The following is a 26,538-nucleotide window of genomic DNA, read 5'->3' as shown; positions in this document are numbered from 1 at the left end:
CATTGCACAATAATGTTTTCACCTTCCAACATATTAAAAAGCTTAAAATCTACAAAATTTTCCAGCTGCCTGGATAGCTGCAGTTCTCAATTCGAAGTTAAGTTGAGCCTGCTTCCGGCCGCGGCCAAGTTCAAACTCTGTTGGTTTGCTAGATGAAATTGTATAATAATAACCAGGTAAGTAGTCACCGCTGCTACAATCTACGATAAATAAAAGATAAAAGATGTAATGTTTTGAATACCTAAGATAAAAAGTTCACATACCGATGTTATAAGTTTGTAGTCCAAGTTGAAGAATCCTGCAGCCGTGAAACTGATATTGCGATGTAGAATTTGTAAGGAGAACATCTGGGCCTGAAAATGAAATCCTGTTCGTAAATGTGAAAATAATCCTTATAAAGTGGAGGAGGTACTCACAGTTTGGAATACCGATCGATTATCGGATAGAGATTGTATGTTATGCAAAAGAGGTCCGGTATTCGCCATCTGTTGAATAAAATTAAGTAATTTATTTCAGAAAGGATATAAGGTTGCAAAGGTAAATGAGCAATGCCTTCATGGTTGAGATTTTAAACGAAAATGTTTTGAGACTCTTTCAACTCTTCTAAGAACGTATTTCTTTTAAGTAGTGAAAAATCTATTGAGTTCGCAGAACAAGTGGTTCCCGAAATATCGGTATTTGCAAGCTTAATAAATATCACTAGCGAATAGAAAAAAGCATTTCAAATAATCTAATCGCAAGAAACACCACGAAATTACACTTAGATAAAAATGGTGGAGTCTCCCATTAAATTGATGTGGACTCAGTACTGATTCAATCCTCAAATAAAAATAGTTATTTATATTTAGGTCAGCTTAAGCCAGCTTAGGAAAGCAGATAGTTGACTTTTTTTTGTTTGGGAATTGAGAGTCCTGATTCCGCCACTCACTTGATGGAGGACCAATTGGGGAAAAACTCTCTCCAATTGTTCTCGTTTAGCACCCAATTCGCAGGTTCGTATAGCGCAGTGGCTATTCATCAGAAGCTGCTTCACTGTGATTCAGAGGCATTTCATATTTATGAACCAAAAAAAGAGGGGGCAAATAACGTCTGGAACCGTCTGGATGGCTCCTGGTTTCAAAGCAAAGCTGAAGGCCAAATTTTGTAAAAGCAAATTATAGATTGCAAAAGGAAAGCAAATAGGTTGCATACGAATTGAATTAAACCAACAAAATCAGACAATACGATACCGAAGTTTCATTGCTTTTCGGTTTCTTAAGGGAGGATCTTCTGTACCACATTGCTATGCCACTCAGAAATGTTATAACTCACGAGTTAACCCAAGTAACCATCAGCATCCAATCCAAAGCGTAGCATCCATGAAGTCAAAGTTTTGTGTTGTGTCTCTTGGGAAATGAATTGGATGCTATACTAAGACCTTCTGTAACCTAGCGAAATTTGAAATAATTAAGACTTCTTTTCACTTTTCGCTAGTTACCTGCGGATACCGATATTCCGGGAACCACTGGCTCCCTTTATCAGTGCTACAAGGAATTGTATTATTCTTGTAGCACTGATGAAGAGAATAAGTGGTTCCCGAAAAATCGGGGCAACAAGGATTGCTCAAATCAAGAGATGTGATTCGAGGTAAATACCGTAACTTGTACGGGTAACTGGAACCTGAAAATTGATTCTGCTTTATGATGCTTCGTTCCCCTTCAAGCAGATGCAGTAGTGACATGAAGGATAATTGATCGCAATATACTCGATCTGATTAGATGTTTGTTATTGGTCAGTTTTAACCCGGTTGAACTCGTAGTAGGTACTGTGCTGAAATAGTGTACTGCCAATAACCAGATGTAAGCTGCAGAAAGTCACAAAAAATTCGTCATTTTTGGTACGGTTACCAAGACCATGACTCTCCATCGCGCGCCTGAGCGTTGTCAGTCCCTACTGTGGCATACAGTTTACTCACCACGGTCATAATGTCACCTTGAGTAAGCCTCTCTTGAACCGCGAGCAGTTACTCATAGAAAGCAGGGTTCTCTTCTATATCGGTCATAAATTTTTCCTGCTTGAATCTCACAGAGAAGATAATCTCAAATACCAGCTGGCAGGTTATGATCACCCGCTTTGCGGAAGCCATAAACAACAGTCCAACACCTGATTCAATGCGCTCCTGAATTCCATTCTATTCCATCTCACTTTGCTTGGGTCCTTAGTATCCTACTTAAATCGCCGGAAGCGAAGTTTGGGAAAGCGAGGGAAGGAGCCCCTGGAGTAAAAATAGACAACGACATAACCGACTCTATACGAAACGTCACAACGATTTAAATTTGGCTCAAATAGGCAAATTCATATATTAAGATGATAATTATGAAGGGTCCAATTGTCACGGATAATATGTAATGACATTATGATATGAGCGATGGCCATCCTGAGTGGCAGGAGACGGCCAAGAAGGGAGAGCCATTACCTTAAACCTAAAAATATGGCGAAATTGACCATAAAGGTCCGTCCGGAAATATTGAAGCTTCATCAAAGTGCTCCGTCGACGCGTGCTTGCATGGCTCTCTGCTATACAGGTTCAGGAAACTGAGGGGGTCCTCTGAGCTATTCGATCCCTCACGTGTCATTATACAAAAAAGTGACGTGTTCATTCCGATGAGTTGGTCTGCACCGGATTCTGAAAAATAAACAAACAAAGGGAGTCGCGTGCACCGATCCAAATACCATCACGCGAACTAAACTGAAAATTCAAAAATAAAAACAAATAACGGCTCGACCGCGCTCGTTGAGTCGAAATGAAGGATCCATTATGGATCACATTCTCTATCAATGTTCCACCCGCCTCAGATGTATGGTGAGACGCGGGCTTAAAGGTTCCCTTCCTGCTTTGACATCCTCAGGCCAAAGAGGAATACGGGAAAAGAAAGTCCTCAAATTATAAATAATTAGTTAGTATTAGCTGTAATATACCTTTTTCTATCTAAAGAAAATTTAAATTTTAGAAGAATTGCAAAAAACAAAATGACCAAATAATAAAAGGATAAAATGTATATATAAATATATAAAATAATCGAAAAAAGAAACAAAAGTGAAACTAAAAGAACATGAAATCAAAATAAATGCATAAAACTCTCTCTTATAAAAAACAGCCGCAATCGAAAATTTTTTCAATTTGATTTTCTCTCTGTCCGGGTTCCCGAAAGATTGTTGTGACAAGTCCACAAGTATTTTAAGAATTCCCCAGCAAATGTCAAAAAAGACTGTTCAAAGATGCCTAGAGAATTTGAGTATCATCGCAAGAAAGCCTGCAGAGAAACCACTTCTGGCAAAGAAAATAAAAATAAAGCATATAAATTGGGTTCCGAGTCAAAGGTCAAAGGGTAAATTAGGTCCCAGAGCGAAACGTGGACGTACTCAAGATGGAGCATAAAACCTGGGAAACGCCTACTCAACCAACACTAGCAGCTCTACTACCAAACCCTATCGTAGCGATCGTGAGCTCTTTCTTAAGGAAAAGCTGCAGACGGAGAAGGATGAAGGCGAGTCTCCCACCCCTAAAAACGCGACAAATAGTATCAACTGGTTCTACAGGTTGGGTGTTGAGTAGGGCTGACAACCCTACATGGGAAACCAATCTTACGAAACCACGGAAGGAGCCTCGGACAGGATGGATTTTACAACGACGAACCCGGCAACGACAACGGAATAACGATTTGCGCATTTGCTCATAGAACGTGCGCTTCCTGTATAGAGATGGAGCTGCCAAGCAACTAGCCGATACCCTATCCCAATATAGGGCGGATGTAATAGCGTTACAGGAAATGCGTTGGAAAAGGACCGGTTTCCTGGAGAAGAGTCACTACACCATATATTATAGTGGCCTTCCAGTAAACCATGTGTTCGGAGTAGATTTCTTAGTCAACCAAAAAATGAAACCTGCTGTTATTGGCTTTGAAAATATAAGCGGAAGATTATGCACCCTGCGTTTGAGAGGCAAATTTAGAAATATAAGCCTCATAAACGTTCACGTCCCTACAGAGGAGACTGCAGAGTCGGAGAATGATACCTTGTATGAGGCAGGGGCGCGGAAGTTTTACCAACAAGTCAACAGGATAAAGCCTTATACACCTCGATGCTCACCCTGCCGAGACAAAGAGGGAAATCTAATTTCCGACAGAATGGGCATATTGGAGCGATGGGTTGAGTATTTTGATGAACTCAACAACCAAAATATCGGCGAGTTGGAAGTTCCGCCAATTGAATACGACGGACAAATACTACCATCACCAAGTATAGAAGAAATAGTCCGTGCAATCAAGGGGCTTAAAAACCATAAATCGTCAGAAGCCGATGGAGTTACAGACGAATAGGTTAAATATGGGGCGACCAACTACACCAAGTGGTTCATCAACTTATGCTCAAGGTGTGGGACAGTGAATCAATGCCTGACGACTGGCAACGAGGCATTATCTGTCCCAAGCATACCGTGCAGCAATTATAGAGGTATCACGTTGCTGAGTACAATCTATAAGATATTCTCCACTATCTTACTAAGTCGGTTAGCCCCATACGTTCAGAACATATTAGACCCGTGCCAAACAAGATCCACACCAAGCAAATCAGCAACAGATCAGATTTTCTCTCTGCGGCACGGGATGGAAAAACTGTTAGAATATGACCATCAGTTGCACCATCTTTTCATCGACTTTAAGACCGCCTATGACAGCATAGCTTGGGTTAAACTGTATACGGCCATGAGAGCTGGCTCTGACCAATGTGCGAGGCCAGATAAAAGCAGCAGGATCACTCTTGAGACCATTCAACATCAACAACGGTCTAAGACAAGGGAATGACCTATTATACGTCCTCTTCAACCTGGCCCTGGAGAAAGTGATTTGCGATGCAGAGGTAAATGTGAGAAATACCATCCTCTTCCAGTCAACGCCACTACTAGTCTACGCTGATAATATTGACATTACGAGAAGTCTACCTTCATCCAAATTGAGCAGGTGGCGCGAGATCTTGGGCTGCACATCAATGAAGACAAGACAAAGTATACGGTGGCAACGTCAGCACCGAAACCAACCAACCAACAACATCAAACCGCGCTGGTCAAATGGGAAGAATAAAGACAGGAGAATATAACTTTGAGACCGTTGAACATTTCTCCTGTCTAGGGTAGGAAATCACAACTGATAAGAGCTACGGCGATGAAATCCGCGTGCGGTTGTTGGCAGCCAACAGAGTCTATTTCAGCTTATAACAATTGCTCCGCGCTTACTATACAAGGCAATGATATTGCCAGTCCTCATGTATTCCCCGGAGACTTTGGGTTCTTAGCAAGAAAAATTGCCGCGTTCGAGAGAAGAATCCTCCGAAGAATTTTTGGCCCCCTACATGATGGACGATTCCGTAGCCTACATAACGACGAAATCTATGAGCGATACCATGATCGTCCGGTTGTGGATAAAATCCGGCTCAATAGGTTACGGTGGGCGGGTCACTTAATCCGTATGGAGGAGGATGATCCCACCCGGAAAGTCTATAAGGGCAATATCTATGGTAGAAAACGAAGACGAGGCAGACCCTGCCAAAGATGGAACGATGGCGTAGGTCAGAATGGCAGACAGCTTTTAGGGATATCGAATTGGTGGACCTCGGGGCAAACCTGGGATGTCTGGAGTTTCTTATTAATTCAGGCCTAGACCGGATACCGGTTGTTGCGCCGTTGATGTTGGTGATGATGATATATTGCACAATTATTTTCCTTTCGCTACTTTTCCGTTTAGCGTCCCATTCTTATAAAGCCAGACAGCCTGGTAGCTTGACTGAGTATATCGAACTTCATATAAAATTCTAGGACAGGTAAATAAGAAAGGAAGACCATTCATCAAAAATGAAAACTGAAATGAGTCGAGAATGGAGCCCTGACGTACCCTCAACGAGGGAAAAGTGGTGACCAGATATGACTATTGAAGGAGACAATGATGTATATATTCTACCATCTAAGGAAGGTCTTAATCAGGAGTGAAAAGATTGGATTTTAGTGAGTAGGAAGGAATTGTCATCAGAAGCTTTGGAGGAGTTTGAATAGATTGCATGAACGCCTTTGCTAATATTCAGAGACTACGGAACGTAATTCGTGAGTTCTAGCCAATTTGTGACATTCATGTGGTCTTGCAGTTTCCTTTATAATGAAGTGGAACTATACAGGAGTAGTATATAGAAATTTATCCCCACTTTATTCCCCAAGCTTTCATTTATGCATCGTGTCATCGGGGTATTTGGGCCTGAGATAGTAGGGGGGCCCAAGCAGATGCCCGTGTGTGTGTTGAAAAAGGACTGACGTATTAAGAAAGGGTGGCAACTTCGTTACATATTATACCCTGCAGAGACTATCCCAGGATGTCAATGAGTGGCCTTAGAATTATAGGGCGTAGGTCGGAAAATCATATGATGAGTTTACAGCACATTGCCTGGAACCAGGGACGATGGAATGCATGTGTGGTTGATATTCTTTGTCATAACAGGGGTTTATGGCAGTCGTACATTTACATACGTTGTTGTTTCCCTGGGGGGTTCGAAAGATGTATTTTTGAAGGTGGACAACGTGAATCTTTAGGTGTTACACACTGTGGAGAGACTGCAGTGACTATCAGACTCAGATATGAGTAGCTAGTTCCAAACTAGAAATAATTAACTAGATTGGGCGATTCTGGTGGTGGAAGGGTTCTCCTCTGTAATTTTTGTCAATTTCGAGGAAAGAGCCATAACTTACATTGGATAGTGATTGCATCGTTGCGAAGGCATTTAAATGAAGCTTTGTAAAAAATCAATTGATACAACATACTGCTATGGTAGCCATTTCGGTAAAGCGAAAGGGGTTGGAGCACATTTTCCTTTCAATGTCGACATCCAGAAGTTCACGTGTTTTATTCGATTGTTACCGAAATTCGAAATTAGTTACCGGAGCTATAGCGTGCGTGTCCTTAGACAATTCGTCGCCTGATATGTATCGACATCCTTCAAACTTACAAATATTTGCTGACGAAAGTAACGCCGCAATTTACGTAAATTTTCATACTTTTCGATAGGTGCGATATTTGTAAATTATGTGGAAATTTTCAATCTACATATTTGGATACTTAATCATTCGTATTCAGTAAATTAACTTAGACCCAAGGTGAAGACAGTTCCTTTCGAGCCTTGGGTTAAAACTCATACAGGATTCGTCAAGCCGCCTCCCCCCTTTTTATTCGTTAGCCTGGTACAATTAGTAACAATTTGTTCCGAAATTAACATATACCTATCTCGATGGTCGATTCGAACAAATTACAACTGCTTTTCCTACCAACAAGCTTGGTTGGAAAAGCATTTGCAATAATTGCATACTCGATGATCGCAAAGTTCCATGGTAGGCGCAGTGTCTAATTTTGGTAGGCAAATTGGGCTGATTTTAAGTAGTAGAACATGAAGTTGAAGAGGTTTGAAGATTTTTGTTGGGGTTAAAACTGAAATAAATAAAGATGAAAGTTTAAGATCAAAATGGAAACTAATCGGAAGACAGACCGGCGAGTGGCAGACAGGCAGCAAATGCATTGGAGGAAGTGTGTCTGTATTCTGCAGAATTTGAGCCGAAGCAAGCTTCGCTGGTATAATGACTCGTTTTACCAAAAATAAAAATACAATGGTAACAAACAATGGGAATTTTACAAGAATATTCATAACAGTTTAAAACAATAACACTTGGGAGAGAACTGGCCTTGAAGGGATAAATTTCTTGATACTCACCGCCTTTGATGCCTTTGAGCAAACGTGAATATTCATTACAATTGCGAAACTTTGCACCAACATCCATGAAAGCGAAGAGAAGATGCGAAATGGGCTCATTTCAATAATTTTCATAATAAGAGAGAAAAGAATGTAGGTTTGTATTGTGAGCACCATAAACGACGTTGATATAATCAAGAGAAGATGTAATCCAAAGATATCCTGAATCTTCCTTCCTGCATCGATTAGATCCGTATAAATTCCAGACAATTTTTTCAGCTCGCACACTGTATCCCTGCAAGTTTGATCGTATTTTGTGACGCTAAATGCCACGCCCTGCGGGAATGCTTTCACTATCGGCGTCGCCATCCGCCTTAGATGCCTGTTAACTTCCTCAAGGTTCTTTTCCACAAAAAGGATGAGGTTGTAATATTGAAATTCCTTTAAGCAAATGATAAGCATTGGGAAGAAACATATGAAGATGTAGCAGAGAACAAATGCGTCGTAGTTGGAATTGATGACTCCGCAGTTCACCATAGAAAACACCAAAGGCATTGACGAGAAAGCCGCCATTGCATATAAGAGATTTCGCCTGGAATTTTTGTAGTTTACGATACTTCCAAGTTCTACTAAGCGTTTGTCGATTGACCTTAAGACTCGGTACACCTCCACTTTTTGATGTCGTTTGATGTTTGCACTGATGATTCCCAGAAACGCGACCGTGTAAAGGGCATATACTTGGCCCCAGGCTGTGAATACTGATATGAAGTTGTGCTCATATTTGGAGTAGGAATGGACTGTCTCCAGTGATATCACGGCCACGATAAACCCAACTAAGGACAAATACTGTTAGTGAAACTGCACTTCATATTATTATACTAAGATAATACAGCGATGTGAAAATCAGAAAATATGGGTTCAATCTTAACGAGTAAGTATGGTCTGGCGTTAAAAGGGAACACTAGTCACTTTCTTCCTTTCACATCACTGTATAATCCTTGCATTACTTGTCATTAAAACCAAAACCATCATAGATTGCAGAACTGCGTTAGTTGTTAACTTGAATACGGCGGTATGATTACTTTGAAATTTCAGCTCCAACGGGCAAACACCACACAACCTACAAATTCTATACAAAGGATACATCGCGTATAGTAAATCGTCCTTAGGGAAATCCGCGAGGAGATTAAACTGTCTCAGAAAATTGGAGCTCATTGTTTCGTTGCTGTTTCAACGTTCGTGTGGAGCAAACGCAACTGACCTAGCAAAAGGACGAAACTGTGCGATATATGCTTCCAAGTAATGAGCTTAAATTAGCACTTCGACGCGATGAAGCTAAAATAATAATTAAATGAATTATTAGGGCTCATTAGTGAACTTCTGCTTGCCTTGTCATAGATACCACGACTTTACGGTAAACAAGAACAAATTAATAAGTAAGAACTGGACGCAACAAATAGTTTACTATTGAGTTATCACGCGAATACAATTGACACGTTCGATAAATTTCATTTAAAGTGTGTTTTTGGGTAGTAACCCCCAAAAGGGATGTGGCATCGAATTGTTCTATTTATTCGGCGAAATGTAGGAGGTCAAACGGTGATCGTACTTATTAGTTTTTATGAATGGATAATTTATTTTGACGCGGAAGATGGTAACAGTTACTATGCTTCTAGTATTGTTGGTTGTGAAATTTCGGAGGTAATCAAGGTGTGGTTGATGTACACGTGGGAATAGCGGGTGTAGAAACCTTATTAAATGTGTATGAGGGATTGATTCGGTTACAATAACATTATTGAGCTTGCTTAGAAGTTCCTGCGATGGTGAAATTATATAGTTCTCTGGCGGATTTCATCAACCTTAATAAAAAATTATCAGCTGAGAAATTCTTTAATATCATTCTCATCTAGATTTCGCCTATTCAGCAATTTCTTAAGATTACGTAATTCCTTGCAAACCAATTACAAAATGGAAATTACAGGGCGGTCAACGGGTAGTATAGGTCCCAGGGCGAAACGTGGATTGGTACCCACTATGGAGCCTAAAACCTGGGAAACGCCTGCTGAACCAACAACTTACCAACCCTATCTCCACCTCCATGTGGTGATCGCTGGAAGATGAAGGCGAGGCTCCCGAGCCTAAAAATGGAACCAAATGTACCAACTGGTCCTCCAGGTTGGGGGTTGGGTAGGGCTGACAACCCTACACGGAAAACCGATGTTACAAGGCCATGGAGGGAGCATCGGACAGGGTAGATTTTCCAACAATGAACAAACGAGCTGCTAGTTGATACCCTGCCCCAATATAAGGCCGATGTAACAGCATTGCTACACCATATATTCTAGTGGCCATCCAGTAAACCAGGTGCTCGGAATAGGTTCCTCAGTCAGCCAAAAAACGGAACCTGTTGTTACCCGCTTTGAAAATATAAGCGAAGCGCTATGCACTCTGCGTTTGCGAGGCAAGTTTAAAAGTATAAGCCTCATAAACGTTCACACCCCTACAGAGGAGACTGCAGAGTTGGAGAAGGGTACCTTCTACTCTCTTATATACCTAGATGCTCATACTGCCGAAACAAAAAGGGAAATCTGATTTCCGACAGAATGGGTATATTGGAGCGATGGATTGAGTTAATGTTCGCGAGTTGGAAGTCCCGACAACTGAAGACGACGGACAAATATTGCCACTACCAAGCATAGAAGAAACAGTCCATGCAATTCATCGGCTTAAACACCATAAGTCGCCAGGAGCCGATGGAATTACAGCCGAATTGGTTAAATATGGATATTCTACGCTATCTTGCTAGGCCAGATAGCGCCATACCCCGGTACGGTAGGATTCGCGGCATCCGATATTTATTTCGGAATGTTGCGAATGCGAGCGGTCGGATGACGCCACCGGCGCTCTTCACTCAGTTTGGAACTCGCCAAAGGAGTGGAGAGCAGAGTGCCATGAGTTGGCGAGAAAATTAATGGACGACGATTTTGATACCATCGGAAGAACAAACCGAGATGGCCAGTCTACCTTCATCCAGATCGAGCAGGCGGCGCGAGATCTTGGGTTGCACATTAATTAAGGCAAGCCGAAGTACATGATGGCAACGTCAACGCCAAAACCAAAAGAATGAACATCAAATCGCACTGGCCAAACGGAAACAATGAAGATAGCAGACTACAACTTTGAGAGCGCTGAAAATTTCTCCTATCTAGGGTCGAAAATCACAACCGATAATAGCTATGACGATGAAATCCACGCACGGTTGTTGGCAGCTAACAGAACCTATTTCAGCTTACAATAACTGTTTCGCTCGAAACGTCTCACCGTAGGGTCAAAACTCTTACTGTACAAGATTATGATCTTGCCAATCCTTATGTATTCCTCGGAGATTTGGGTTCTTGGCAAAGAAAACTACGAACTCTTGGCCCATGTTCGAGAGAAGAATCCTTCGAAGAATTTTTGGCCCCCTATATGAGGATGGACGATTCCGTAGGCTGTATAACGACGAAATCTATGAGCGGTACCACGACCGTCTGGTTGTGGATAAAACCCGGCTGAACAGGTTGCGGTGGGCGGATTACTTTATCCGTATGGATGAGGATGATTCAGCCCGGAAAGTCTATAAGGATAATATCTATGGTAGAAAAAGAGGACGAGGCGGACCCTGCCTTAGATGGCGCGATGGCGTAGACCAGGACGTCAGACAGCTTTTGGGGCATCGAATTGGTAGACCTCGGCGGGAAACCGGGGTATCTGGAGTTGCTTATTTGGGCAGTCGTAGACAGGATACCGGTTACTGCGCCGTTGATGATGATGATAAATTACAGGATTAGAATGTCAATCATATTATTGCAAGTTTGCAACCTGGAGTGGCTATTTCAGATAATAAAAGAATGACAGCCCGTCTCGCTTTTGAGCAGTTAGAACGAGTAACGTAGGCTAGAAGAAGTGGCGTTTCACAACTGGCCTTTTTTGTGATCGACGTATCAACGAACAAACGAAACGAAAATTGCGAAAGAACCATCTTCGATGGCATGAACATGTAATTCGCTCTGATGGAAACTCACTTTGTCAAGATTGGTCTGAACAACGGAGTCGATAAGAAATTCACAAAAAGGTCATCCGTAACAACGTTGGTAGAAGCTGATTGTTATTCAAAAATTAGAAGAGCGGGTTCGTTAGGGAATCATTACCACATTACGATGCAAGTTGTACTATAAGTTGGATTTTGATTTGGAATAATTCAAATCTACCGAGAGGAAAGGCAAAAATTTCCTTTCCTCCTTTACCTCATGACGACTCCAACGAAAAATGAAAAACGTCGAATCCGTTTTTCTAATCGCTTTTTAATGCCAAAGTATTGTGGGCGAAATCAGAAGTCAAGCCGCTTATGGTGGCTCCGGTATAAAGCAGTCACCCAAGACTGTTACATTCGCATAAGGACGGATATCATAGCTGGGGCGACTTGTGAGTACGATAGAGAAGTAGAGACGATGGTTTCGCATTATTTGCTGCCAATAATGATTTAGACGAAGGGTTGATGACTAAGGTTTCTGCGTCATCGCCTTTGCTACTCAGAAAATTCATTCTCTGTCCACTTGGTATTGTTGTAGTCTCGCATGCAACGGCCTATTAACCGAAAGCATCGCTTTCCTAGAAATAAAAGTAGTGGGATCAAATCCGTGTATGTCATATTCAAATAAAATTAAAATCGGCGCAGTCACGTGCGTCGAATGCAGGAACGCTCTGATGACTGGGGCAGGGCCATGGAACTCAACATTTTGGGCACAAGGGTTTACACGCGTTCGGTAGTCCACAACCGCAGCAGAAGACTTTGGGATCTTCCCAGCAGACCAACTCAGAACCACGACCTTGATTCTCAAGCAGAGGATTTCCGGAGATGCGATAGTTTGCAACTAGTTAAGGAGCATGCTTAAGAGAGACTCCTCTAAATTTTCGCTCTGTTGCACCAGCTTGGGCAGCTCGCTAACCATGCTAGCCAGAAAGAAATGAAGCTGCCTCTGAGTGTCGGGTCTCAGCCCACGACGTAGTAACTCTATCATTTAATCTTCCGTTAAGGAATTTTTTAGCCTATAGGCTACCGAAAACACAGCTTTACAGTAACAATCGAAATCCTCGCATGGACCTTCGATACGGTCTTGAATCACTACAAGGATATCCCAATCATCTAAGGAATCTTTAGACTCCTGACGAAGAGCCTCATCAAAAAGAGGTCCACCCAATTCGTCCGACAGACACGTAGCCCCTGTACAAACACAGCAAAGAAATCTTTCGGTTGGGTTGAGTGTGCTAGCGCTTCCACGTGAAAGAGGAACTGGTTGATTAGCAAACATGTTGGTGTGCCATTGAATACCAGTTGCCAGGATGTGCGATAATTGTGTAGACACGATCCGCTGACATAATGTTAAGTGATGCTGTCCGACATCCAAAAGGTGAATCGTCATCACCCGAGTTACATATATAGTCGAGCCCGAATCTGTTGTTATGTCTGTAATAAGATCCAAATGCAGACATGGTGTTAATTCCGAAAAAATTCAAGTTACGTCTGTTGTCATCATTATCATCATCAACGGCTCAACTACCGGTATCCGGACTAGGCCTGCCTTAATAAGGAACTCCAGACATTCCGGTTTTGCGCTGATCTCCACCAATTTGATATCCCTCAAAGCAGTGTGGCGATTTCATCTGTTCTCTGTTGTGATTTCGGCCCTAGACAGGAGAAATAATCAACGGTCTCAAAGTTGTAGTCTCCTATCTTTCTTCTTCGCGTTTGAGCAGTGCGGTTTGATGTTGTTGGTTGGTTGGTTTTTAGTGCTGACGTTGCCACCATATATTTTGTCTTGCCTTCCTTGATGTGCAGCCCAAGATCTCGCGCGCCAGCTCGATCTGAATGAAGGCAGTTTGTACGACCCCGGTTGTTCTTCTCATGATGTCGTTCATCGTTAGCATAGGCCAGTATTTGGGTGGACTTAAAGAGGAAGTTGCTATGCCCATAATGTATATGAATGGAGCATGTCAGACCACTCACTTTATTTGAAATAATAAAAAATTTGTTTTTTCTTATTCGCTGCTGTTGATGTTTTATTTTTGCAAATACCGATATTTCGGGAACCATTTGTTCAGCATTGCGCACGCCTGATAACCTTGTGCTCTAACCACTCAGCTATCCGGACACTATCTTCTTAGTTTGGAACCCAAAAACAAAGTGAGGATGAATCATTGAGGATGTAACAGCACAACATTTAACCGATTGCTTGCGTATTCCATCAAAGAACCATCTCATCCGTCACTTCAACCCAACGAAGAAGAAAGAATATTCAATTGTTCAACTAAAAGAACGCAGAGATTGTCATTTCACATAAAGGTATGGAAAGCTTTGACGACAATACTGTTCAGCATATAAACACAGAGGCCCCTAGATCCAGAGACTCCTAGAAAGCAATCACCTACGGGACACTATATCCCTACGATAAATACAAGAACTCCAATGATGAATAAGATGATAGTGTGATTGAATGTGTCCGCCATGAGCGAAATGAGAATGCACCTAATATTTGGTTCTCTGAAAACGTGGAAATGTTGTCACTTTTACCAACTATTTTCTATTGATTCTGAGATAAAGCTTTGAATTTTGTTTTCTATTAAATAACATCACAAACAGCAACATATTCACTGTGTTATATCAAAAATTAACATTCCCAGAATGAAAATGGTAATTATGTCCCTTCAATAAGTATCACGGTTTCTAAGAAACTGAGTGTGACAGATAGACAGCAGACAAACAGTGGGTTGTCAGACAGAAATTCAGTGAATTATTTTATACAGGTTTTGTTTTTCACAGAACCTCAGAAATGTCCAACTAAAGAAAATAAAAGGTCTATTGATCAGGTGTGTGGTGAAGTACCAGTCAAAGCCGAATATCTGGAAATTGTGGTCGACGAGCGTCGTAATCAGTTGTAATCACCCGGTCGACCTTGAAGCCTGGGCACTTCTCTACATTGATCAACCATGTAATGTCCAATTTGTTCTCTCATCTATAAACCAGACCACAAAATCCCTAATTACCCCGTAAACCCTAAGCCGTACTCAACTCTGTACTTCCGCTTTACCCCTTCCAACTGATTTCTTTTTGCTCGATAACGGTTTGAAGGGTTTTCTCCTGAATCTTAGATTCTATTAATAAAATGCAAGTCCAGACATAAAATTATTAGATAAATATCTTGCTTTTTTATCTTGGATTAAAGTCGTTGGAGCTTCACACTTTTCTTATTTGGCGAAAAGGATATTGGGCGCATGCAATAATTTGTCTTGTTACGTTGTCTGTACGTGTCCTGGCTAAAAGAATGATTTATATCGCCTTTCGCTCGTAAATAAATTAGCACGCAAAACAATAAGAGAGGAGATGAATCATAGCGCGGCTTGAAGCACGATATCAAAAACAGATTGCCACGACATATAGCCCAAATCTTGGAGTGCAATTACTAATTACTTCTATAAATAAAACTATGAATTATGCTAAAAAGAATTTCAATCTAAACTAATGGAAGGAGGCTTTAACTTCGGACACCAACTAAGAATGAAATTTGCAATTTTTTTTGGTCCCTGAATTCACCCCGAGCTGATCGAATGCCAAGGCTAGAAACAGGCATTTTTCTCATAAGAACCCAGCGCTACCTCAAGCTGGCTTAAATGCAAAGGACCGCTCTATGAAAAAAGTCACATTTTCGAGAATGGAGCTTAGTTTTTTTTTTTGTTTAATGAAAGGCAGTTTAACGGATTCGTCTAGGGCAGAGACATCACGTGCTGACTCACCCTTGCCATGGAAACAGCGTCTCCAAAAGCGGTTGTCATGTGCAGGTTGCTTCTTAATACAGATTCATGAAGAGCCCATGGGTGCGTATCATATTAAACACGAGAACGGCCCATTTCAGGTTTAAGCAGGACAGAAGCAAATTTTTTTTGTGTAAGGCTAGGGAGGTCTTGAGTCTGCACCCACTTGATAGCGGACCTCTTATTAACCGGATGAGGACTAGTTCAATGAGCGGGCACCATCATGATTTGTTATATTCCAAGCGCAATGTATCATACATCATAAAACTTTGGACATGTGAAGAGTCGATTGTTGACCGCTCAAATAGGAACCATCCCTGGAACTCTCCAATTATTTTGTCGCCATACACACTCATCCTACTTTCTAATATTTTTGTTTAAATTTTATAACGCATCTTATAACACATACACCGCAGTGATTTACTCCTGTAATCCTCGCACTGCACCTTGCTCTTGCCCCCCAGAACACAGTCCTTGACCACTAGGCAGACTTCGTTGATCCTGCATACCAGATTGTATATGACACTTCTGGTCCACTGATCCTCATATTTAATAAGTTCTTCTGACTTGATAAAAAAAACGAGTTTTCTGAACATCAAACCATTTTGCACGGTGACAGTCCACAAGCAAGGGGTGCTGATTCCAATTACACATGCTCTCTGCGTCGAATCCATCTTATTCTTTTCTGGCTACCCTTATGATTGTGTTGTCTTACGTATCTTCCGAACAACTCCGTTCCGTTCATTGTTTCATATGTGTACTTTGCCCGTGCTTGCTCCTTCCATCTATCTGAAGAATTATTTGGCAGTTTTTCACAACTTCTTACGGTTCCATTCCTTTCTTTTTCTCTTTATTCCTTTAACCCTTCCCTTTCCCAGGATAAACTGACATAATCATGCTATTTAACTCCATTAAAAACTTAAAAACTCCTTAGGCCGCACTTCCGACCTCTTTGCCATCCCAAGCATTATCACTGCATATTTCAATCAACGATTGAAAAAGTTCATAATCGACAATAGATGAACGTCGAGAGCGCTCTAACAGGCCATAAGTTGAAGCCATTTTGGTCCTGCACTAACAATTCAATTTTAATGTCTACTACTAAATACTACTGACAATTACACAAAACAGTTCTATGATTTATTTGGGTTTCACTTCTCTCTCTCTCTCACAGAAATTCTGTAAGAAACCCATGCTCGAATTGGCAATCTGAACGATGCCATGATATCCCAATTACTGTGTTGTGTGTGGTGCCGAAATATTATTTCTCGGGAAACAATAAAATGAACGCACTAAAAGTATTCGCTATCCCTTCACTGGCATATGCATTCGAAACATTGCTGTGAACGGGGACCGGTTTGAGATCAGCTCAACTCTGGCTGCACTGCTATGCATGGTTATGGCGGCTACGCAGTATAAGGCAGGCATACGGCTGTACGTAAGAACCTTCACCCCCTTTACCGCCTATTTCGTCAAAGAAGGTTAACTATGAGTTATTGGCTCGGGAGATCAAAGAGTTTTGGCTTCTCGAGAGGATGGTTGCAGTTCCGGTAATATTATTAACGGCAGGTGTTGCACCTAAATCTCTGTCGCTTTTCCTGGATGTCCTGGAACTCTCACACGGCCAGGCTTAAACCACGGGAAAGTGTGAAATTCTGCAAATGCACTCATTCCAGAGCGCTCTCTACGACATTCCCCTTGACCTACTACCGACCACCGCCACCAAAGCCCCTCTTTTCTGCTAAGTTTCTTAAAATATCTCCGGTTGGGCCCATTACGATTCTAAATCAAATCGTTTGAAGTTACTCAAAACGAAGCTTAGTGGTTCGATAGCGCGGAATGCCGAAGACGACCTTGCTGAAACGGGGGTGGACAGCGAGGTGAAGTGAGTATGTCGGAGGGTAGTATACTGGGGTGTAGATTCTGTGTGACAACCACATCCATATAGAGTCTAGGAACCGCGTCTGTGTTCCTTGTGATCGAACCAAATTTATTTCACTCATCATTTTCTGAGCGAACTTCTCTTAATTCCCATTATTTCTTACACTTAATAACTTTTCTTTTAGAATACTTGCGCGAGTTGTATGATCTGAGATAAACTTCCACGTTGCCAAATATTGGTTCTTCTTTATTCGCTTGCCAAAACTGCACTCCCTCAAACTGTACTGTGTCCGATTTGATTACCAATCCCCATATGAGTTTCTTAAGTTGGAATTTGAACCTTCTGCACTCTATCACCTCAAACACTGTCCTCCTCCACAAGAACAAAGCAATAAGCCCCCCAAACTTCACTCGACGAAGAACAATGAAAAATCTCCAGCGCTTCTTCTTGCGAACTCGCCAACATTCACACACAGTATTTATGAGAAAACAACAATAAAAAAGGTTAATGATAATTTTCGTCAACTTGAAAATGTCTCTATTATAAATGAAAATATTTAAATGAGTTTTATAATTTCGGGCAATCTAAAAAGTGAAAGGGGTTTGTGATTAAAATTTTTAAAAGATAATCAAAGGGATTTGTAAGTTGATATTTTAAAGTATGTTCATATTTTGGGTGTAATATAATGTAGGGATTGGAAGTACTATTTCTAATGGAAAATAATAGATGTGATGAAGAATTCGGAGCCTTCAAGTCGGGGAATTCCTTTCACTAAGGGGACGGGAGAGGAGGAAGGGGGTTTTCAGTTCAGGGAACGCCTTGCCGTCCGATCTCTCCGCCGGTCGAGTTCAATCTTCTTCGCAATAAGAAGAGCCCGGACATAATGCGCAACACGATTCCAACTTCCGGCGCTCTTCAGCATCTGTCTGACAATGTTGTCTGGAGCGAACTCCCCTGTGTTTGTATTAAGCCGCTGACGAAAGCCATCCCACCTCTCGCAAGTGAAAAAGTGTTCAGCGTCGTCCGCCACTCCATTACAGAAAACACAATCAGAAGATCGCGCCTTCCCAATCCTATGCAAGTAAGACTGAAAACCTCCATGCCCGCTTAAAAATTGAGTAAGGAAGGGATTTACATTGTTTCTTCGGTAATTGGCTACCAAAGGTCTCTGTATAAATTCATATCTTTAGTGGAATTTCAAAGTCGTAATTGTAAAAAATTACTCCACCTATTTTCAAAATGCTGCGCAAACTAATCAACGTCACACACACATCACAATATTCACTGTGTTTATTTTAAAGGAGACATTAAGTAATTACTGTTCAGACTTCTCATATTACCTAATATGGTTGCTATAAAGTTTTGTAGCGTGCCTTCTCTCATATTATAAACTAAATTATCATTAAATTTACTCACTTCGTTGGCGACCATACTGCAAACAGCTACATTCAACAGGACTACAGCAAATTGCAAACATATCCATGTCACCGTGGCAAATATTGAAAATATATCCAAGTAGAGGTAATCGATGAGGAAGGCGTAGAAATTGTAAATTTGCACAGTGATGACGCCCAGCGCCGTCGACGTTACCAGAAATAAATGAAGAGAGAACAATTCCAATACAGCTTTCGTCGCGGTTGTTATCTCATCACTAATCCTGGCTATATCCTTCAATTTTGCCCTTAACCGCTCTTCGCTATTTTCTAGTCTTGTCAAACATTCCTTGTCACTTTCAATACTCGTTGCAGACTCAAGCTTGACGAATCGTTTCCTACCGGAGACATCCAGTTCTTTGTTCAATATCGTAAACTTCGATTTGAGCAAAAGCATAAAATTGTAGAATTGAAACTCCTTCAAAGTTATCACCAGGATCGGCGCGAAACAGATGAACCAGAAACAGGCGTTGAGTTTGAAGTTTCGTTCGTTCAAAATTATGCAGTTAACCATGGATAGGCAGAACGGGACGATGGATAATCCCACGACTTGTAAGTATAAAATCCGTAAATGTCGATTATAGGACGTAGTGGTTGCAAGCTTGCTGGTAATTGACTTGTCAATGTGCTGAATCCGCTCGACTAGTTCTACGAGTTTGGGGAGGGTAGCCCATGACCATACGACGTCAAGCGCAGCTATGAAAAACAGGGAGTAGATCTGAGCCCACCCGGAAAAATGGGAGATAATTGTTGGCGCTCTAACTGGTTGTTCGTGGAGCATTTTCGCTCCAGCGATAAATCCAACTGAAAGAGATAAGAAAGGATAATAAGTGAATAGTTGCAATCAAAGACCATGCTTGACTTTGAAGGATATACTGAGTGAATTTAAACGCGAAAAGCAGAATGGGATCATTAGAAATGTTTTTTGAGGGTTATGTGACTCCATTGCCCATGACCCGCTTTTATTAAAAAGTGAAACATAATCATGTTATCATGTCTAGAAAAATGGATTGAATATTTGAACTTGAATCCTTGCATACAAACCTTCTAATTCATATAATGTGATTATTTTTACGAAGGTCCTTGTAAGATACTTGCTTCAAGTATTAATTAATTCTAATAAATCACTACACCCCATAGATACATGAATTTACGCATTTCTTGGCCTTTTTTCTACTATTTCAACAAAGTAAGTCAAATCACGGAAATGCTAATTCCATTTCGTCATAAAACTGCATAATTTGCATGTCAGGGTAAAATATTACTTTGGCTTGTGATATTATAAACTGGGTTGAGTATCATCCGAAGCGATGGGGTAGAAAACATTGCGTCAAGAGAGTATACAATTACTTTCATTGCTCATGCAATACTTCCCTTGAAAGGGGTGTTTTTTATGGCTTTGGGAATACCACAACCCCATTAAAATTGATTCTAAGCCCCGTGTGCCCATCTGTCACAAGCGATTCTATTCGACTCGTCTAAATTTCATCACGAAGTTTGACAGGAATATGAAAAGTAATGGCCAAATTGCCGGACACATAGATACACATGGGAATATGAAAATTATAAATGGTTTTTTAGGTGCGTAAATTCAAATAGAGCTTGAAGTGAAGGGCTCTAGGAAATATGAGCGTATCTACGGTGAACTTCTCCGATAATACCTTTGCAGATTAGCTTGATTCTACCAGTGACCCATGTATATACATACATTTATAGTCATAATGATTTTTGGAATGATTTTAGGAAGGGTTTCTTCCTTAGCATTTATACCTTCTAGTAACATAAACTTATCATGAACTCCGTCGAGCGGAGAAGTGACTTCACAGACGGAAAGAGGAAACTTGGAAGAACCAACAGGTCTGTGAACTCGAAAAATACAGGGAGTAACCGCACCAGGCACGGAAGTTTTACCAACAAGTCAGCAGGATGAAGCCTTACACACCTCGATGCTCATCCTGTCAAGACGAAGAGGGAAATCTGATTTCCAAAAGAATGGGCATATTGGAGCGACGGGTTGAGTACTTTAATGAATTGCTGAGCAACCAGAATATCGGCGAGTTGGAGGTTCCGCCAAGTGACGACGACGGACAAATACTGTCACCACCAAGTATAGAAGAAACAGTCCGTGCAATTCATCGGCTTAAAAACTATAAGTCGCTAGGAGCTGATGAAATTACAGTCGAATTGGTTAAATATGGAGAACCAAGCGACATATCAACTGTAATAAACCTAGGGGAAATAGGAGGATCAGACGATCATTCTGAGTGGCCGAAAACAACCTAGAGGTAGGAGCCAGAAACCTAAAAAGTTGGTGAAATTGACCGTGGAGGTCCGCCCGCAAAGACTGAAGCTACATCAAAGTGTTCGGTTGACATTTTCTTGCGCGCCTCTGTGTTGGCCAGGCTCGGGAATGTGGGGTCCTTTGAGCACTTTGATCCCTCACGTGTCATTAATACAAAATTAACGTGTCTATACCGATCCGTGGGTCCGCACCGGATCTAAAAATAGACAACAAACAAAGGAATTCGCGATGCTATCCCCCATAATAGCATCATTGAACGGAAATACGTCGAGAAAAAGGTGAACTATGAGCCATTGGCTCGGGAAATCAAAGAAATTTGGCGTCTCGAGCGGGTGGTTGTAGTTCCCATAATATTGTCAGCTACAGGTATTGTACCTAAATCCCTCACGGCTTCCCTTGATGTCCTGGGACTTTCGCACAGTCTGGTTCAAACCATGCAGAAGTACACCATTCTGCATACGTGCTCGATGTTGCGGGGAGTACTGGACGGATTCTCCCACTGACCTACCACCGGCCACCACCACCAGTGCCCCTTTAGTTTTTAAGTAGGTAGGATCGTCCGAGCCTAAATGCTTGGCACTTAGTGCTAGTATTAGGTAAAATCCGGCATCCGCCGAGATTGTGATAACTCAGAAAATTAAAGCAGAAAAACTTACAAGATAACATTAGGGTAATTGCACATTATGGAATGCATTATTTGAGCAAATTAATTCAGAAAAAGGCGAAAAAGATTCCGCTCCCGTCGCGAAGCCGTGGTCGCTACAAGCTTATACTCAAAGTGTTGGACAGCGAATCAATGCCTGACGACTGGCAAAGAGTATTATCTGTCCCATACATAAAAAGGAGATATCACGCAGTGCAGCAATGATAGGGATATCACGCAGCTGAGTACCATCTATAAGATATTCTCCTCTATCTTGCTAGATCGGCTAGCCCCATACGCCCAGAACATCATTGGCCCATACCAAAGAGGCTTCACTCTAGAAAAATCAGCAACATATCAGATTTTTTCTCTACGGCAAGCGATGGAAAAACTCTTGTTGGCGCACCATCTTTTCATCAACTTTAACGCCGCCTAAGACAGCATAGCCAGGGTAAAACTGTACACGGCTATGACTGAATAGGCTGACCCTGACCAACGTCCGAGGCCAGACAAAATTAGCAGGATCACTCTCAAGACCATTCGACATCAACAACGGCCTAAGACAAGGGTATGCCCTGTCATGCGTCCTCTTTAACCTGGCCCTCGAGAAAGTGATCCGTGATGATGAGGTAAATGCGAGAAGTATGATCCTCTTTAAGTCCACCCAACTACTGGCCTATGTTGACGATATCGACATCATGGGAAGAACGACCCGAGACGTACAAACTACCATTATCTAGATCGCGGAGGCAGCGCAAGATCTGGGGCTGTATATCAATGAAGGCAAGACAAAATATATGGTCGCAACGTCAGCACCAAAAATCAGCCAACCAACAACATCAAACTGCACTGGTCAAACGGGAAGAATAAAAATAGAAGAATACAACTTTGAGACAGTTTATCATTTCTCCTATCTAGGGTCGAAAATCACAAACGAGAACAGTTATGACGATGAAATCCACGCACTGTTGTTGGTAGCTTCAGACTGTGATCAGTCATTATATATTCCTCGGAGAAAATTGCGAACTCTTAGCCGCGTTCGAGAGAAGAATCCTCCGAAGAATTTTTGGCCCCCTACATGACGATGGACGATTCCGTAGCCTACATAGCGACGAAATCTATGAGCGATACCATGACCACCAGGTTGTGGATAAAATCCGGCTCAATAGGTTACGGTGGGCGGGTCACTTAACCCGTATGGGTGAGGGTAATCCAGCCCGAAAAGTCTTTAAGGGCAACATCTATGGTAGAAAAAGATGATGAGGTAGACCCTGCCTAAGATGGAACGATGGCTTAGGTCAGGATCCGAGATAGCTTTAAGGGATATCGAATTGGTGGACCTCGGCGCTAAACTGGGATGTCCTGAGTTCCTTATTAAGACAGGTCTAGACCGGATACCGGTTATTGCGCCGTAGATGATGAAGGCGATTGCGTTTCGTGCCGTGAATGAGAAATAATAAAAGCGCCAGTTTTGGATGTAATTCTCCATATAAGAAGGGAAGTTTCCATTGAAAAAAAAGTGGGAGCATTTAGCAGCATCATCAGAGGAAGAAGTATTTCTGAAGGCGTTGAAAAATCAGCTGTTTGTGTTTATTCCTAGGGAGACAAATCTCACGGTGAACTATTCTCGTAGAGTTCAGTATGCTCACTCAGCACGTCAGGAAAGTTAGTGGAGGGAGGAATTTATTATCAGCCTGGAAGTGTAGGCGATCTGTAAAAAATAAGTATGGGTTCAGGGTAGTGCTGTCCTCCTTCGATGTAATCAACCCACTCGTGGATCTTCCTGGAAATATCATAGAAGGAGTACTAGGGAATAAGATTGTACGAGTTTAGAGTGGCGTAGTCGAAGGTCGATGCAATCAACATGGTTATGGATCGCCCCAGAAATATCATGGAATGAGCACTAGGTAGTGAGGCTCCCTATAAGGTTTTGCGTATTCGTCACCTTTGTTGTAAAAAGTGCCTTTACTTTGTTAGTCAGGATAACATAATTGGCTCGCAGAATAAGATAAACCTACCTCCCTATTTTTTGGTAAGGAATTATACTTCTCCACAAATTTGAGCACTTCGGAATAGAGCATACCCACTGAACGCGATTGCCATGTGATGATCGCTTACGTTCGGTTGCGTATTGCGTCCGCCACTTCCCGCAGGGTTGAAGAGCTGCGACCCCTTAAGTTCGACATCGAGCCAAACGTCGCTCGGCAGTGGGAGACTTATCTTGCTAATTAAACGGCAGTTATACTCAGTTACTCGTCTGAGAATATCGATGAGCATTGAAAGTGTATTCCGGAGAAACTAAAAGCTATAATCAGAACTACAAAATTTCACCTGTTGCGCCGAGGTAAAATCTCCGAGGATTGTGAGGTGCAAAGTCGATTCCGCCAGGGTTGCATCCTGTCACCGATATTATTGCTTGTCTGACGGTTTCGTTCAGGGCAGAGGCCACTCATCATCACTGCCTCACCCTTACTCTGGGGAAAGCGTGACCAAAAGTAACGATAGTTGGTAATCGCTCCATTTAAATAAAATCGCGAACACGTACGAAAGGGGTACTCCTCTTTTTTGGCTTCCGTGTACTACAAAAGTGGAAGTAAGTTGCTTCTCAAGTAGTACGGTCTGTAATCAAGTGAGTGTAGATCCACGGACTCCATGGACTTAGGACGGATTTCATTTGAATATAATTCATACCCACTACGTGTGTGCGATTATATTTAAATAGAGCGATTACCATCTGTCAGATAGGTCATTGCATTCTCCGTATCCGCATTAATGGGCAGAGCATAGAAAACACTAGATCCGCTTTCGATGCCCTGTCTAAAATCTGGAAATGCAGTTATCTCAACCCTAAGACCAAGTTGTGATTGTGCTGTGCTGGTGTTCTTTCTCTGTTGTTATATGGGGGTAAAATATGGAAAGTGAACTTCACTGTTACCCACAAGCTGCCAGTTTTCGTCAATACCTGGCTGCGTCGTGTCATCGGAGTACACTGGCCAAATACTATCTTAAACAAAGAACTTGGTCGGCGCATAGATCTGGCATTCGTGCGTACTGTGATCGGAAGAGAGAAGCGGTAGTTCACACATTAAGGAGGGGCGGCAATTGCATTCCTAGCTACCCCATGCAGAAGAATCCACTCTCAAAAGATGACTGATGAGTGGATTGCGCCAAGGACACTTGGCAGAGAACGGTAGAGGATGACTGCTAGCATCTCGGTAAGTCGTGGGGTTGTTGAAGGGCATTTACGGTAATGGCAAACGATGGCGCGTAGGTGTGCTTGACGCGTTATACCCCACTAAGGGGTATTCTGCGCTTTCCAGAAAGAATAAGGAAAGTGTACCGCGGGTAGCTACCGAATCTACCTTTATTTTCAAAGGAGGCAAGCTGCTTGGAACTATCGGAGAAGGTGAAGAAAGTCCTTGAAATCTAAACAAATCCATTTACTGGCAGTAAACAACAAAGCAGCAGAGGCTAGCGCCACACTATGGCGCATCAGGAGGATAATGTTGTGCTAAGGCAATAAAGAACGTTACCGCTATCTATAGTGGTTATAGACAGCATCATTTTGGCCAGAAACGGTAAATAGGTCTCTCACAGAAGATTCTTGGCAACGTTTTACTTCCTGCCTGTTGTAGGGGCTGTTCAAATCGCATTGGACTTGACAATAGTTCTTGTGAAACATGAGCAGATCCATGGATACATCCAAACCATATCATGGTACTTCGCTGGAGTTTTATGGCAAAGGGCGAAGAACAGCTCACAGCGTTGATCGGGTATCGAGAGTCTAAATATAAATCCTAGAAATGTCAGATTCAGAAGAAATACGGAATGTAGTAAATAAAACCATTAAATGTATATAAAGTGTACCAAGGGACAGTTTGTAAACTAAACCTCAAAAATAAACACAAATTAGCTTATTGGTGCTGAGGACATCACTGGTTTATACCAATTTGGTTCCGAGACATAGCGCTTTAATGGACTTAATTGTATCATTTTTTTTCAGTTAGCTTTTTAGATTTTCTATTTGTGAATTTGAAACTACTTTCTTGGTTTGATTCGCTCTCCCATGCTAATAAGACTAATCGCATGAAGTTTTATATAACCCACTCATTTATGGAACTGGTTTTTTAAGGCATATCCTTATACTGCCTACCTGAATTAATACACTCATTTTTTTATAAAATCTGAAGTCTCCTTAAGGTTTACTTCTGCAATTACTTTTGGCAAAATAATTATTGTGGGGTCAGATTTTAAGCTGAAATATCCTTGGCTTGTAACCGGTGAACATGGAACAAAATGTATTAACCACATTAACTAGATTATTTAGTTTCACTGTAACCACATAAATATAAATATAACATTTTATTAAAAACATATTTTACACACCAACTCACCAACATAAACAAACAACAGCCCGAGGGAGTAGAAGAACATTTTTATGGATAAATCAAAATGAGTTTTTCCATTTGAATTTCGCACTGATAACGGGCACAAAGCACAAAATTTGCACAATTGATAAAACGGGTAGATTGCATACAAAACATTTTCTTTTTCGAATACCATCGGTGGGTCCTTTCTCCATATAACCAACAGCCTACGCATATAGGACATTCTCAATGCAAAGCGTCACATCCGAACTGTTGCGAGGATTCAACTTGAATGAAGAAACTGG

General features: G+C 41.6%; 1 protein-coding gene across 4 annotated transcripts; it reads right to left on the bottom strand.

Moving 5' to 3' along the window:
* LOC119661569 (putative gustatory receptor 28b) lies at nucleotides 1-26,538 on the bottom strand. 4 transcript variants are annotated; one of them, XM_038070967.1, is made up of 5 exons: nucleotides 26,404-26,538; nucleotides 18,905-19,725; nucleotides 417-485; nucleotides 264-353; nucleotides 1-200 (listed from the first exon to the last, which is right to left on the bottom strand). In XM_038070967.1, exons 1-5 carry the CDS (start codon nucleotides 26,408-26,410, stop codon nucleotides 87-89), a joined length of 1,101 nt encoding a protein of 366 aa, XP_037926895.1. In that variant the 5' UTR covers nucleotides 26,411-26,538; the 3' UTR covers nucleotides 1-86. The 4 variants fall into 4 exon arrangements, with proteins under 4 accessions (XP_037926895.1, XP_037926893.1, XP_037926896.1 ...); XM_038070965.1 differs by having other exon boundaries at nucleotides 26,261-26,507; XM_038070966.1 differs by having other exon boundaries at nucleotides 62-200; nucleotides 264-367; nucleotides 26,261-26,507.

The sequence above is a fragment of the Hermetia illucens genome, chromosome 1, assembly GCF_905115235.1.
Source record: "Hermetia illucens chromosome 1, iHerIll2.2.curated.20191125, whole genome shotgun sequence".
Lineage (NCBI taxonomy): Eukaryota > Metazoa > Arthropoda > Insecta > Diptera > Stratiomyidae > Hermetia > Hermetia illucens.
The sequence above is the reverse complement of the archived record's forward strand: the minus strand, read 5'-3'. Positions and strand labels throughout refer to the sequence as shown.